The sequence below is a fragment of the Aedes albopictus genome, chromosome 3 (genome assembly GCF_035046485.1).
Source record: "Aedes albopictus strain Foshan chromosome 3, AalbF5, whole genome shotgun sequence".
In the NCBI taxonomy this organism is placed as follows: domain Eukaryota; kingdom Metazoa; phylum Arthropoda; class Insecta; order Diptera; family Culicidae; genus Aedes; species Aedes albopictus.
The window spans coordinates 251,093,310-251,109,197 of NC_085138.1; the positions used below are offsets into that span (position 1 = coordinate 251,093,310).

Genomic DNA, 15,888 nt, shown 5'->3' on the forward strand with positions numbered 1-15,888 from the left:
ATCTTTGCAATATAATTTTCCATAAAATGACTGCAAATATGTCTGAAAGGAAATGTAAGGAGGTTTTCATGGCACGTCTTCATAGGTTTCCTAAGAAATTCCGCAAAAATTGAATAAAAATAAATTCAAAACATTTTCCTTATCTAAATTTGGGAAATTCTTCGAAAACCCATGAAATTGCACCAACAAATTATTCACAGATTTCTTCAGAAATTTCTCATGATCTACAATAAATGGTTGTTGTGCTTAATCCTGCAAATTGCCAATAACAAATTCTTGAATGACTAGCGGCCCGCAGTCTTTATCTTAAATTCAAATTTGGCCCGTGGAGACGGTGAGGCTGAGGATCACTGAACTAATGCTTTATGCTTCATTGTTCCTGAAAAGCAGCACTGTCAGTCGTTAAAATGCGTTTTTCGTCAAAATGCAAAAAAAACTCACAAAGCTTCACGAATCACATGCGAGTGCTTGCCAGCTTCGTTTACTCACGAATAAAGAAGTGCGAGTGTTCTCGGGCCCCTGGTGTTCACGAGTAAAGTTTGGTTTGTGTCTGCTCAGCTGCAATCTTCATCATTTTTCATCCCTGGGAACTACTCGAAAAAATTTCTGCTGGAACGGCCAAGCTTTCCTTCTATAAAAATATAGTGTAATTTCTTGTTGTTTTCCTTGCTAAATTCCTTCATAAATTCATGAACTAAATTTTCAACAAATTATGCAGAAAATTCTTCTAAAGTATCGCCATTATTGTATTAAAGAATTCCATCAGAAAATCTGGTGGAATGTTCTCCTTAAATGTTATTATAGTTGGAACTAGAATTATAGTTGGAACTAGAAATTTCCACTAGGCGTTTCCACGAATTTCTAGAAATCTGAAAACATGTTTAATTTAGTTGATTTGTTGAACCTGGAACTATTATCAAAAACCTGGAAATATCAGGGAATTTCATTTTCATTATTGAGTAGACAAGACACCCTGCATGACCATGTATCGTGGGGTACTATCATATGGGGAAATAAAAATAGGTAGTTTGTTCCGAAAATTGTTGAAAAAATGCATGGCCGATTTGTAACATTCTTAAAAGTGGACGCATAAGCGTCACGTTTCATTGGAAATCCTATGGAACTATAAAATCGCTCTAAAACAAAACAAAAAAGTAGGGGGTTGTGGGGCAAGATGGCCACCCTAGACTTAGGCGCCTTGGGAGCATTTACTTTTATTTGAATATGGCTATTTAACACTCATTCCCTTTGTTTCATGTCTTTTCTATCTTATTAACATAAAAAAGCATTTTATTTTGCACTACCATTGCAAAATAAACTCATTTGAAAAATGTTACTTTCGACATAGAATTTTTGCCACAGAGCTAAATTTTTACAATTAGTATGTTTTAATCCCTAAGCAACGTTCAATAAACCAAGGTCAAATCATCCGCAACGCTTTGCCTACAGATGGTGTGTCATTTGTCATCATTTTCTTTATGATAATGTTTGAAATAAAATTGATCGAAATTTATTTGGAAATGTTCTATGATTTGGTCTATTTTTTCAGCAAACTTGTTTTTCTCGAAACGATTTAGATACATTACTACTCTTTATATGCATTATACTGTAATTCAACGTCTTGTAACGAACCCTTATAGCGGTTTTAGCTACGATTTTCCATCCCTGTGCCGAAATATTCAATGAAACCAATCACCTAGCCAATCACCGTTCAACAGCAAATAACCTCAAAGTATTTCTGAGGTATCATCTCCATCGTAATTAATTTTAACAGCTTCAACTAATATGAAAAGCAATTTTCTGTGATTTTGCAATATCTCTAAACATCAATAACAGTTTTCAGACTGCTTTAGATTGATTTTTGGATGGCGACATAGGCCTTACCACAGGTGGCCATCTTGCCCCGAATGATTACGATATGTTTATAATTTTTTATATGACATCTTCTTCTTCTTCTTCTTGGCGTAACGTCCTCACTGGGACAAAGCCTGCTTCTCAGCAGTGTTCTATGAGCACTTCCACAGTTATTAACTGAGAGCTTCCTCTGTCAATGACCATTTTGCATGTGTATATCGTGTGGCAGGCACGAAGATACTCTATGCCCAAGGAAGTCAAGGAAATTTCCTTTACGAAAAGATCCTGGACCGACCGGGAATCGAACCCGTCACCCTCAGCATGGTCATGCTGAATACCCGTGCGTTTACCGCCTCAGCTATATGGGCTATATGACATAATTAATTTAAAACATTGAAATTTTATTGTCGAGGATGAACAACAGTCACATATAGACACCATTAAAAATTAAAAATAATTTTAAAACGATGTTATTTCATTACTAATCCTTAAAATCAGATGACCTGATACTATAAGAAAACACTGTTTTTGAACACTCAAACTTCAAACACTATTTTATAGCAGATTTTTCAAACTAATAGTAACTTTTTCGCACATTATAAACATAAAGCATTGTTTATAATCACAACCCATGCAGAAAATATTTTTGTGTTGCGAATTAATGCTTAAAAGACAGGGTGGCCATCTTGCCCCATATGGCCATTTTGCCCCACAACCCCCTACTCAAATTAAATATTGGTTGATGTTAGATTTTGCACTTATACTTCATAGTTGAGACACAGACAAACAGACGTCTCACTCTACTCACTTCCCATCGTTTCACTTTTTAACGTATTATTCAAATATTCCGTAGTTCGCAAATCGCTCGCTCATGGCGCTCGCATCGTTTTTGCTCCTGATTGACGTTTGCTCACTACCGCCATCTATTCAGTGGATTTGCGTACCACTGCATAATTAGCATTGGTCGATTATGTTTGCGTGACGATGATTTTTATCGCATTTTCTCCCAAGTGACACGTCTGTTTGTCTGTGGTTGAGACAATTTACTTTTTTCGTACTTTGGACGCGATTTTCTCGATTGTCTGTTTTTGCACATAAGACATTTATGCGTCCACCGGCAGCTAATGAGTTGTATAATGAAAAAATCATTGCATTAAATTTTGTATGTGACTCGATGCAAAACTCGTGCTGATAAAATCAACTTTTTGCAACTCGTTACATAAAAAATAACTATTAGGGGGATTAGGGGCATAATGGACATCCGGGGCGAAATGGACACACCTGTTTTTGCCGAAACCGTTGACTTTTATGTAAAACTTTCAATGCATAAGTGTAAAGGAACAAGTCATTGTTCTGTTTTTCAAAATTACCATTTATATTCCTTCAGAATAGCCAAAATATCATTGAAATTGAAGTATGTTTTCCATATGGTGGATTTCTTATAATTTCGAAGCAGCAGCAAATAAGGTATTACGAGTGATTGAGTGTGTCCACCATACAAACAAGTGAATTGTTAGCTTATCTACATGTATATGTAGATTTAGCAATGTATAAAGTATTATATTGTTGATCAGAACACACGGAAAATAGCAATTTCAATGTTGCAGTCTATTCGGGGCGAAATGAACACTGGTAATTATGAATGGATGTACGCGCATTGCATATTGTTAGGCGTTTTAGAGAGTTTGAAAATATTCAATCCGATTATTTTTGCCTAAAAATTATTTAATTAACTTTGAATTTATGTAAACTCGTCTAAGATGGAGTATTATAACTGTGGTATTGATCTCCGTTGGCAAATTACTTAACTGGTCGATATTCTCAAAGATACAACATAAAATATGCACGGGTGTCCATTATGCCCCGATGGGTGTCCATTTCGCCCCGTACCTTTCCTGCCAGCTCCAAAAACACACAGTTTTCAATTCATTATCTCTTCACAATTATGACATTCTACCAGCTGTAAATGATTGAAATACGAAGAAAACAAGTTAAAGTTGTAAGCCAACTGATTATATGCTAAGTTTTTGTCTGTTATACAGGCCTAACATACTCATTAGCTTAGGGTGTCCATTATGCCCCTAATCCCCCTATCTACTTGAATATGATGATGATTGATGACGAAGAAAAATGATCCCTACGACGTGAATTAGGACGGTGATTCTTCGGGCGGACTACAAAAGCTTTCGGATGATTACAATAAAGTTGCGAGATGTTCTGGATTATTCAATTTTCGTTTATTATTTTTATGAGATTTTTTTTTTCTTCTTTCGTGTTACATTTTGAATCACATGTAGTAGTGTAAAAGTATAACTGCTGTAGCTGAAAAAAATCTGTGTGAAGTTAATTCCGTAAGCTAGTAGTAGTTATCTGTGTCGTCTTATGCTTTTCTTTTTCTCTCCGTCGTTTTCTGTCATTATCCTAGGAATTATTCGTTTTATGTGATATTTTTGTTTCTTTTTTCTTGTATTTTTTGTATAAAAAACTATTTAAACTTCAATTACAAAAAACGGCTTAGCATTTGCTTGGGCAATTAGTTAATCAATTAATATTTGCATAATATACCTATGTAGTAATGTTCTGATCTTACGCAACTAAATGACTTTTTTGTAGTAGTTAATGTAGTTAATAACTGCTTAAAGGTGTGTGTCTGTGTGTTTCTCCTTCTGTGTAAGGTCTAATGTTTCGGCATTTTATCTTCATTTTGTTTGAAAGCTCTAACCCGATTGCTTGCACTAAAGGGGGCACAGCAAACTCGAAAATGTTATCAAATCCCTTATCGAGATGCCGTCGCGAGAAGAAAAATACTTCAACGGATAAAAGGGACAAGTGAGATGAAAACTGGCGATTTTTCCTCACTTTAAAACCCATTTCGGGAGTCTTGATTCGAAAGAGCATCTCGACGGAAATGATATGATAAGAAAAAAAACAAAACCTGCCTGCGACATCGTCTATTGGATGTAGGGACGAAACATCGAGAGAGTAAAAGATCGAAAGGACCGTTCGCCCTTTCGACGTTTTGCCTTTCGATCGTTTGTCCCGGATTGCATCTATTCTGGTGCCTCTCTATTCGGTCTCCGGACAAGGCTGGCGATCCTTTTTCCTTGGAGCGAATGGTGCACGGAAACTTTTTTTCTTGGGCAAGGTTGCAAAAATAATGTGGAAACAAAAAATCTTATATTTTCTACATCTTGTATAAATAATTTAAATAAAAGTACAAACAAAAACAACACTGTCTCACTGCAAATTCGCTCAACCATTCGTTCTTCCTTTCGCTTGAACACATGTTAATCATAATTAGGTATTCGTTCATCCTGTTTTAACTTAGTTTTTCCTTGTCAGGGAAATTTAATTCCAAAAAGCAGGGAAATTGCAATCACAGAACTGGCGATTTTCTCCGATTGCCGTTTCTCCACTTTCTGGGAAAGTTCTCACCTGAACAATTTTCAATTGTACGCCCGACAGTCCCCTATTCTACTTCCATTTTCAATCTCAAGCGGTTGATCCGTTACTATTTTGCCTTTTGCATTCGAATACAAAGAATGTTTCTGGAGTATATTTCCAATTATGAGAAGTAATTCCTTTCACAGAATATAACAAAGTTTTTCCTATTTCTCTAGATTGAATCAATTTTTACAAGTTTTATTCCGTTTCTAATCTAAAAATATATGTACAATTTCGGACACTTTCAGCTGCTCATCCCTAGCTAACAATCCTGGTTCTATAAAGGTTCGATTCCAACTAAAAAGAACCTAAACTGCCACTAGGAGACCTTTTTCCTAACAATCTCTTTGCGTTGCGTCTTTCTCATAGGGGACTCTGATCGATATACTTCTCTCCCTCACTGGTAGTTTCAATAAACCAACCGAAAAAAAAAACGTTACAGCTCCTAACAAGCATCTGCTAAGCGCTCTCTAATCATCGGAGTGATGATTAGGTATAGTTCGGTTGCATAACTCTTTAATTCTTCCCGTTTGAAGAAAAGCAATCTTTCTTATGCATTAAAAGAAAAAAAAAACGAAAACAATAAGAAAATACTTTGAACTGGTTAGTTGGGTGACGAACGACTGTTCCTCGTTCCAGCCTTGGGGCTCCAAATCCGGTGTTACTGCCGTTCCTCAAGTAACATTACCGGTTTTATCGAGAGGTTCTAAGGCAGTCTTCGACGACTATTTTGCAGCCGTAACAAAACCCTCAATGTCACTTGCGACATTACACACCATAACTGCTACGGGGAGGGTGGGGGTTATTGGTGTTAGACGTGGGGGGGGGGGGCGGGGATGGTGAGGTTCGAGTTTCGTTCGTCGTCTTTTTCTTTACCTTGGGGTTTTCGAGGGGGGCGGTCTTAAAGTCTAAAGGGGGCACGCTTCTCGGTGGCGGGTGTCGTTCCCCGGGAGCTTCGATCCGGTCGCGTACTACTGCTGCCGGGCGTTTGGGGCTCCACAGAGGTCCGCCGGGGTGTCTGCATGCCGGACGGCGTGGACGTTCCACTCGTTTTCCTATTTTGGGGGGAAGATGGGTAGATTTCGTGTTAGATATGGTGCAAAATTTGATGGGCGGGCATTGGTTGGGATTGGGTATTACAACAATAGCGCTACAAAAAAAGCAAATCTATTACTGGGTCCTGTAATGGGTCTTGAACACTTGGAAAATAACATGCATGAGGTCAAACAGAACACTTAAATCGAAATTTAACGATAACTTGAAGCATCTTTCAAATTAAGCTAAATAATAATTAGAACAGACACGGTAAAAGCTGGGTACCTATTGCGTAATTCAGTTTTCATTGAGTTCACTAGGCTCTGTCAACCAACTCCGGTTGGGCTGCGATCAACCGGGTAACCAACCGTGGAGGGAACTTTGGCCGTAGGCTGACAGTGAAGGGTAGTTTCGTCTGCAAACCTGAGTGCCTGTTCTCCAGGAGGAGCAGCTCACAACAGCGTTGTTCCCCATGTTAGTAGCGGCTGGTCAATGCCCTAGTGCCAGGGAAGGACTCTTCTAAGCTCCACTGTTCAATATGATCTTCCGGAAAGTACGCGGATGATGCCCGGCCCTGCGAACCAGTCGTTAAAAAGCATTGCGCAACGAAAAATCAGCAACAGAATAATACATACCGAGACCAACGGCAACGACCCAACAGGACTTGCGATTGGAAACTCAGTACGTGGAACTGCAAATCTCTCAACTTCATCGGGAGCACCCGCATACTCGCCGATCTACTGAAGGACAGCGGGTTCGGCATCGTAACGCTGCTGGAGGTGTATTGGACAAGATCTACATCTGTATTAGGCGAACGTTTAGCGGTAACCATACTGGCGGAATCGCAAATCTTCCACGTTATGATTAATAAACGGCAGTTCTCCAATATTATCAACGTCAGTACCTATCGTAGCGCTTATATCGACTCTTATCACTACCTGGTGATGATCAAACTGCGCCCAAAACTCTCCTTCATCGTCATGTCCGGTACCAGCCCCCACCACCGTACAATATCGAGGCAGTGTTGCCAGATGAGAGCAAGGCCGGTGTGAACCCTCCTAGAGGACTGCGTTGGAGCACAGTAAAGGTAGCCATCAACGACACAGTCGAGAGCACGAGGAGTGCAGAGCGATTTTGAAGGAGAAGAACGCAGCGCGGGCGGTAATGCTGCAGCAAAGAACCCCGCAGAACGTTACAAACAAAAGCGGGAACAGCAGCATATTTCGAAAGAAAATGCGCCGCATGGAAGAATCGTAATATGAAGAAATGGAACTGTTGTGCCGTTCTCAAGAAACACGGAAGTTCAACCTCAATGCATTTCGCAACGGCTTCGTGTCCGCAACAGCTTCGCGCAGGGATGAGGACGGAAGCCTCATGACGGACGGACATGAGGTGATCGGAAGCCCTAAGAAGAGCATCTCAATGGCGCGTCAAACGTAGGCATGGGAGATTAAGACAACACCAACGGAGGAAACGATTGCGCCAGTGCAGCAGAGGGTGGAAATGATTGAAGGAACTTAAGGATGTCATTCACCAGCTGAAAACCAACTAATCAGCTGGTAAGCGTGGTATCGCAACTGAACTCATCAAGGCCCAGAAAAGTTGGCCACCTGCCTGCAGCAATCGGTAGTCAAGATCTGGGAAACCGAATAGTTACCTACAGGAGGAGTAGAAGGAAGGGGTAATCTGTCCCATTCAAAAGGAAAAGCGATCGTTTGGAATGTGAACTTCAAAGCTATCGCCATTTTGAATGTGCCATCTCAGATCCGCTTACGTGGTTTGTCTAATAAAGCGAATGAGTTTGTGGGAAGTTATCAAGCCGACTTCATCGACGACCGGTCGAAAACGGGCCAGATCGTCAACGTACAGAAAATCCTCCAGAATGCCGTGAACTCCAGATCCCAACGCAATACCTGTTCATCGATTTCAAAACGGTATACGACGGTAATGATCGCACAAAGCTGCGTAAAACGTATCAGACCATGTTCCTGTTAAGGTGTGCAAATGCAAAACTGCGTAAAAGGTTTCGGTGAACTATCTCGTTCATTCGGATCTCGCTGGAAGCTGAGACATGGTGACTCAGGAAGATATAATGCGACGAGCCGGGTTGAACAGTCGGGGTACGGTATTTCCGAAATCCGGTCAATTTGTGTGCTTTGGGGACGACATGGACATTTGGTTAGAACGTGGAATGCGAAGGCACAACATCAGTGGAAGTCGAGTCTACTACAGGCTCCAGAAGAAGCTTCCGCACCAAATGTACCATGTACAAAACGCTTATTTTACAAAAGATGGACATGTTTTAAGTTCGTTGTTGGACATAACTCAAAAACTAGAGGAGATATCGCAATTCTAAGCATATGTTCGGTCCTTTAGGGTCCTAAAATAATCGGTTACAGTAGAATAGCCAATTTTTTCCTTAAAAAAATATGTTTTTTTAGCCCCATAGTTTTGAGTATTTAGCCACAAACATTGGGGTTGACTCCTTCAGGGATTAGGATTTCCTTTGGAGATATTGTTCAGGGATTGGCTTAGAAATCTAATTAGAATCCGTTACGAAATCGCTCAGAGGAAAGGATTTCTTCAGACATTTCTTTCTTTACAGTTTTTTTTACAGAATTCTTCCCGTGATCTCTCCCGGAGTTCTTCCGTAAATTTATCTAGAGCAGGAGGTTTGCCCCATTTTCTCAGGAGTCATGATTCTATGCCGGATTTGCTCCCAGAACTCGTTCCAGCGTTAATCCCAGAATTTCTGCAGGAGTTTTTCACGGATACTCTGCAGGAACACCTGCCGGGATTTCTTTCAGCGGGTTCTCGGTTTGGTCTTCGGGATTGCTTCCGAAGGTTCTTCCAAAATTTATCCAAACTTGCTTTCAGAATTCCCGGGACGGCAATTCAAATTTTTTTTCCAGGTATTTTTGCGAGATTTCTCTAGAAGTTTTTCCAGCGAAATTTTCTTGAGAATTTCCGGTATTTGTCTTGGAGTTCCTCGTGGAATTTCTCTTAATGATTTTCAAAGTTTCTCCTGGAAATTCCCGCGAAATTTTACCAGCATTTCTTCCGACATTTCTACGAGATTTTTATAAAGATATTCGACGAAATTGTCATGTAAAAACCTCAGAAAGAACTCTTTGAGAAACTATTAAAGAAATTATAGAAAAAACGCCAATAATTCCGGGACCATTTCCAGAACGGATTTCTGGAATAGCTCTTAGAGAGTAATCCCGGAAAAATCTCTGAAAAATACCTCAGGAGGATCACTGCAAGAAATCCTGGAAACAACTAAATAGGGTGCCAAGCCACTTGGGCAGTAGCTGCTGTTTTGGGCACTTTTGTGCTATAACTTAGACAATTTCAAACCAATTGATTTGAAGTTAACTTTCAGCCGAAAGAAACTCAAGGAGAAAGCTCACGGAAATTTCTTGAACAAGTGACAAAAACAACTTCGGAAAAAATCCAGTGAAATAATCCTGAAAAAAAATATTGGGAGAAAATCTTGTACACCCTAAGAAAATGTTACTCTAAAATGAGTAAGATTCACACAAAACTGAGCTAAACTGGAACAGCTCAAAAAATGAGTAAATTGCATTTCCAGCGATAGCGCTGGCCCAAGTGTAAAAATCCAACCAATTTAGGCCGTATAATATTCTTCACATCAGCAAGAATATTATACGACGTAAACTGATGAGATTTTTGCACTTGGGCCAGCGCTATCGCTGGAAATAAAATTTACTCGTTTTTGAGTTGTCCCACTTTAGCTCCAAAATGAGTGAATTTTCTGACCGTGTAGAAATACCAGGAACAACTCCTGTCGAAACTCTGGGAGGGATCCCGTGAAAATCTCTGGGATAAATTCCGGAAAGAACCGATATTCCGTGAGCCGCGGGCCGCAAGATAAAAATTATAGTGAATATTATATTAAAAGTGCTCTTAGTAAAAAAGACTATTTTAGTAAGAAAATCATAGATTTTTGGATAATTTAGACAAGTATCTCTTGCACTTCAATACTTTCAAAGATCTCAGGTTGACCATTGAAAACATATTTAAAATAGGAAATTCTATCCAATTGTGAGTCATTTGTAGTAGCGATCCATTTATTGCTACTTACGGCTGCATTTTTTTTTTCCTGTTGGGTACATTTTCCACTGCGACCAGTTTTTTGATCTATTGTGGACGGCCCCGTTTTAATGTTTTTGCCCATATCAGTGTGTCATATCACTATGAGTTTGAGTGATTTCCACTTGCTGACGGTAGGCATTATCCCAGTACGGTATAACAGATCGAATGAAATGTATTACCTTGCTAGGAGAAGTCATCCATACATCTGATGGTTTTATAAAACCTTTATCGAAAAATGTGCATCTTTGTTGGAAAAGTGCTTCACAGGTACATAACAAATGTTCAGAATCCTCCTTGTCCCTATTACAGAAACGACAGGTATCATCTTCGAGTATACATAGTTGTTTCAAATGGTATTTACTTGCACAGTGCCCTGTTATAAGGCCACAAAAAGTATTCAAGTCTTTTTTTGACAGGCTGAGAAGTTTTTGAGTTATAATTTTGTTAGGTACTATAAATCGTTTCGATTGTCGTGCTGTTGTCGTTTTTTGCCAGGTATCACCAATCATCTTCTTTTCCCAGTTCTTTAATTCCATTTTGAAGGTACATTCTGCGGCCCCACAAAATGGCTCTGGACCTAGGAAAGAAGTTGATGACCCAAGTCTTGCTAAACAGTCTGCTTTTTCATTACCTTCAATTCCACAGTGCCCAGGTACCCAGAAAAGGTTTACTGAACATTTTTTAGATACCTTCTGTAGTAATTGAATGCATTCCCAAAATAATTTAGAAGTACACGTAAAAGATTTTAACGCTTTTAATGCAGCTTGACTATCAGAAAAGATACATATGTTTGCATTTCTATAGTTACGTTTTAAACAAATATAGGCACATTCAATAATCGCCTGTATTTCTGCTTGAAATACAGTTGGCTATCTGCCCATAGATATTGATAAACTGATTCCAGGGCCACTGACACCAGCTCCAACATTATCACCCATTTTGGAGCCATCTGTAAAGAAACTTACTGAACCTGAACGAATATTAGGCCCCCCTGATTCCCATTCAACACGATTCGGAAAAGTCACATCGAATAGTCGTTCAAAGTTATACTGCCTCTCCATCCAGTCTTCATGTGTAATTAGAGTATTGATTTTAAAACTTTTCAAAATGCTAAGATGACCCCTAAGATCTCCAGCAAACAAATTTTGTGTTCTTTCCAATCTTAGTGCGTTTTTCTCAGCTTCAAACTGTACAAACAAATGTAGCGGTAGAATATGTAGCATAGTCCATTTTACGAGCCGATTTTATGAATGAATTTTGACAGGAGGTAGCGTCCAATAACCCGTGAAAACCAATATCATCATCAACATTGTTGTCACTTCGTAAAATGGCTCATTGCGTCCAATGCTTTTGTAGGTGTACTACGAATAGCTCCTGTGATAGAAGTTGTAGCAAGTCTTTGTAGTTTTTCCAACTTTTTTTTGGATGTACTTAACTTCAGTTTTTGGCCACCAAATCAAAGCTGCATATGTTATTCTGGGCCTTACATTAGCCGTATAGATCCAATGGATCATTTTTGGCTTAAGTCCCCATTTATTTCCAAAAGTTTTCTTGCTTACCCATAATGCGTTCGTAGCCTTATTTAATATTTGATCAATGTGCGAGTTCCAATTTAGTTTGTTGTCAAGAATTACTCCCAAATATTTAACCTTTAGACAGAGCGAAATTTTTGATCCATCCAAGTCAATATCTGGTATTTTGTACTTCCTTCTTCGTGTAAACGGAATGATAGCAGTTTTAAGAGGGTTAACTGATAACCCCTCATTTTTACACCACGCTGAAGTCAATTTTAGAGCATACTGCAGTCTGTCTCTAATTACTTGTTCAAATTTACCACGTACTATAATTACTATACCATCTGCAAATCCGATTATTTCAAATCCTTGAGCTTCAAGATTCGATATTAGTTCGTCAACTAGTAACGACCACAATAGAGGTGAAAGAACACCTCCCTGTGGACAACCTTTCACAGTCCTAACCACAGTTGTTGAATTACCATAATGACAAGTTATTTGTCGTTTTTGCAACATTCCAAAAATCCAATTCACTATACACATATCAAAATTACGCTTGATCATCGCTTTTTTTCATTGAATTATGAGAAGCATTGTCAAAGGCTCCTTCTACATCAAGAAATGCAGCTAACAAGACCTCCTTAGCTTCAAAAGTTTTCTCAACTTTTGTTACCAGTGTATGGAGTGCTGTTATTGTCGACTTTCCGTGCTGATACGCAAATTGGTTTTTACTCAATGGAAACGTTACTAAATATTTTGATTTGATGTAGTAATCTATGATTTTTTCCATCACTTTCAGCATGATTGACGAAAGACTAATTGGCCTAAAAGATTTTGGATTCTTTTTATCTTTTTTATTGGCTTTAGGAATGAATACAACACGAATTTGTCGCCAGCTTTTGGGAATATAATTCAACCTTAAATCGGCTTAACTGCTGAATCTATAGCCCATTCAATTCTTGCTTGAGTAAAAATGCGACTTGCTAGATCTTGCATGTCTGTCCTGGTCATTTGTCGCCCAGTACTTTTTGCAATTTCATTAGCTTCCTCAAATATTCTCAACCTGGTCATTTCAGGCCCAGTTTGAATATACCGAGAAGTCGCTTCTTCACTTGATACCGGCAGAGATCCTGGGAAGTGTACTTGCATCATCAGATTCAAAGTTGCATTATCTACACACCATTTTCAAAATGTAGCATTTAACTACAGAAGAAACTGTAGCTACTGTAGCACGGTGGAATACCAATCAAAAGATTGTGTGGAGTATTAAAACCACGTCTTGATGAAATGGAACTTGCACTCGGGATCATGTTTTCAATCTTACCTCGGTAAGACTGAATATTTCAGAACAATAATTTAACCTACAGTCAATATTAGCACGAACTAAAATAACTTTTTTCACAACTTGTTCAATCATGGAGAATCAATAAAATTTTTCAAGTTGTCATTGAAATCATTTCATCAAAAATGTGAGATAAATATTTTTATGCAATGTTTTTTTTTTCATAATGCAACTCATTTCAGTTGCATAATGAACTGGTACGGAAAAGTAGGTCATTATCGTACTGAAATCAGTATTATAAAATGAAATTTATGATACTGAATTGCATAAAATTTTGTATGGAACTCGTTGCAAAACTCGATTTTTTCAGCACTCTTCGTATTTATCCAACTCGGCAAGCCTCGTTGGATAAATGTACAACTCGTGCTGAAAAAATCAACTTTTTGCAACTCGTTACATAAATAACTATTATAAGCTTGAGCAGTATAATAACATTTTTTCATAATTTTGAATGATCAGTATACTTTTTCAAAGTACTTCTCGGGCCGCATTCAAGAGCTTCGAGGGCCGCATGCGGCCCGCGGTCCGCAGTTTGAGCACCACTGCTCTAGTCTAGAAGCAATATAGCGGAGAAACCTCTGGATGAACTCCACCAGCATTAAAGTAAAAACTCCGAAGAAATTGGTCGAAACCTAGAGATCTTGGAAGATTCTCAGTAAGCAATCACGGAAAGAAAGAGAAATTCTAATGCCGTTTTTCTTTCTGAACCTGGATTGGAACTGGATTGGCGGAAAATGTGTAAACAAGCAAACGTCAAACAAAGTCAAACAAACTTTAGTACAAGCGAAACCGAAGTCATTTATTTGTCTAATCAACAGGCTCCATATATAAGTCGGGTTGAGGTTCAAACCACAGATAACAGACGTCTATCTTTGCTTTCTGCCTTGTGTAAAGCTTTGTAACGGTCAAATCAGAGTATGTGGTTATGCTCCCGTCGCGTGGCGCTAGCATCCCATCACTTACACTGTCTTGTTGTTTCCAGTGTTCACCGCTTTTGGCATTTGAGCGCTCGCATCGCTTTGTGGGCTAGTGTGTTTTAACGATGAACACTGCCATCGTGTGGACAAATCGAGTTTATAAGTGGGGCAGTCTCCGTTGATGGCGTTGAGGTATGCTTAAATCCTTTACACACGCTTTCGACGTATTTTTGTTTGAGCTTAAATGTCTGTTCTCTGAGTTCAAACTGTGATCTCATGTAGTTTCAATCCAGGTTGGAACTGGATCAATAAGAAAAAAGGCATAAGTAAAATGCCATAAAAAAATAAAACATCCAGCAAGGCATTACAGGAGTAAGCATTTCAGGATGGATTTTTACTTCGGAACTCATCCGCGTCCCACTGCATTTTGCAGCACCTTGTCGAAATCGTCGGCTTTCCAGAATTATTTGATATTAAAAAAAAACATAGGGCAATGAGTTGTCCCATTTTTAGCTGAAACTGAGTAGAACAATAAAAGATATCGTTTTCTGCACGGTAACAGAATTAACTCATTTTCGAGCTAAAGTGGAACAATACCAAAAATTAGTAAATTGCATTTCCAGAGCTAGCGCTGGCCTATGTGCGAAAATCTCATCAGCTTAAGCTTAAGGCATTTCAGGAGGAAGCATTTCTGGATGGATTTTTACTTCCGGACTCATCCGCGTCCCACTGCATTTTGCAGCATCCTATCGAAATCGTTGGCATTCCAGAAATATTAGATATTATTTAAAAAAAAAGTTAGGGCAGAGTTGTCCCACTTTAAGCTGAAACTGAGTAAAACAATAAAAGACATCGTTTTCTGCACGGTAACAGAATTAACTCATTTCTCAGGTAAAATGGAACAAAACAAAAAAATGAGCTGGCCTATGTGCGAAAAACTCATCAGCTTAAGCCAAGGCTTAAGCCGTATACAGTAGACGTTACATAAGTGCAACATGTTTACGTTTCACTTACCGAATGAAATTCGATAACTGCAACAATTGACAGACGTCACATAGCTGTCAGTTGCTGCAGAATGCAACAAAAGTGCATGCAAAAAGCACTGTTGACATTTCATTTTGACGGATAGCGGTGCGATAACTGCAAAATTGTTGCACTTAGCGGACTTGCAGTTAAAGCGTTTGCACCGAGCGAACGTCTACTGTAATATTCGTGATAGTGTCAAGAATATTATACAGCCTTAACTGACTGGTTTTTCGCACTCAGCCCAGCGCTAGCGCTGAGAATGCGATTCTCTATTTTTTTTTTAAGCTGTTCCAGTTTAGATCAGATTTGTGTGAATTTTGCTCATGTTAGAGTAGCTTTTTCTTAGCGTATGAGTATGATCTACTCAATAACTGAGTCGAATTTTTTTATCGTGAGGTGCATTGTTTGTTGCTATAAAAAGCTCGTCGCTTGCGGATGCGTTGATGTCACTCGTTTTGATGCTTCAGCATCGAGAGTTGATTCGTTTGTTGTCAACTAATTTCCTAGAAGCGCGTAGATGATAACAGATGTTGATTCAATGAAAAGCAAAAATTAGCGATGATTTAATATTTAATATTTTAATATTTAATATTTCCATTCGAAACTCAAACTATGCTAAGGTTGTCCCATTGGATTT

At 38.8% G+C, this 15,888-nt stretch overlaps 1 protein-coding gene across 50 annotated transcripts in view; it reads right to left on the reverse strand.

The window, feature by feature from the left end:
* Positions 1-4,069: 4,069 nt before the first annotated feature.
* LOC109422269 (dystonin) overlaps positions 4,070-15,888 on the reverse strand; it is a 707,557-nt gene continuing 695,738 nt past the window's right edge. For all 50 annotated transcript variants that reach the window (XM_062860152.1, XM_062860156.1, XM_062860154.1 and 47 more), the window contains one exon: positions 4,070-6,353. In XM_062860152.1, the coding sequence (XP_062716136.1) occupies positions 6,200-6,353 (154 nt within the window). In that variant the 3' untranslated portion in view covers positions 4,070-6,199. The remainder of the gene's footprint in view (positions 6,354-15,888) is intronic.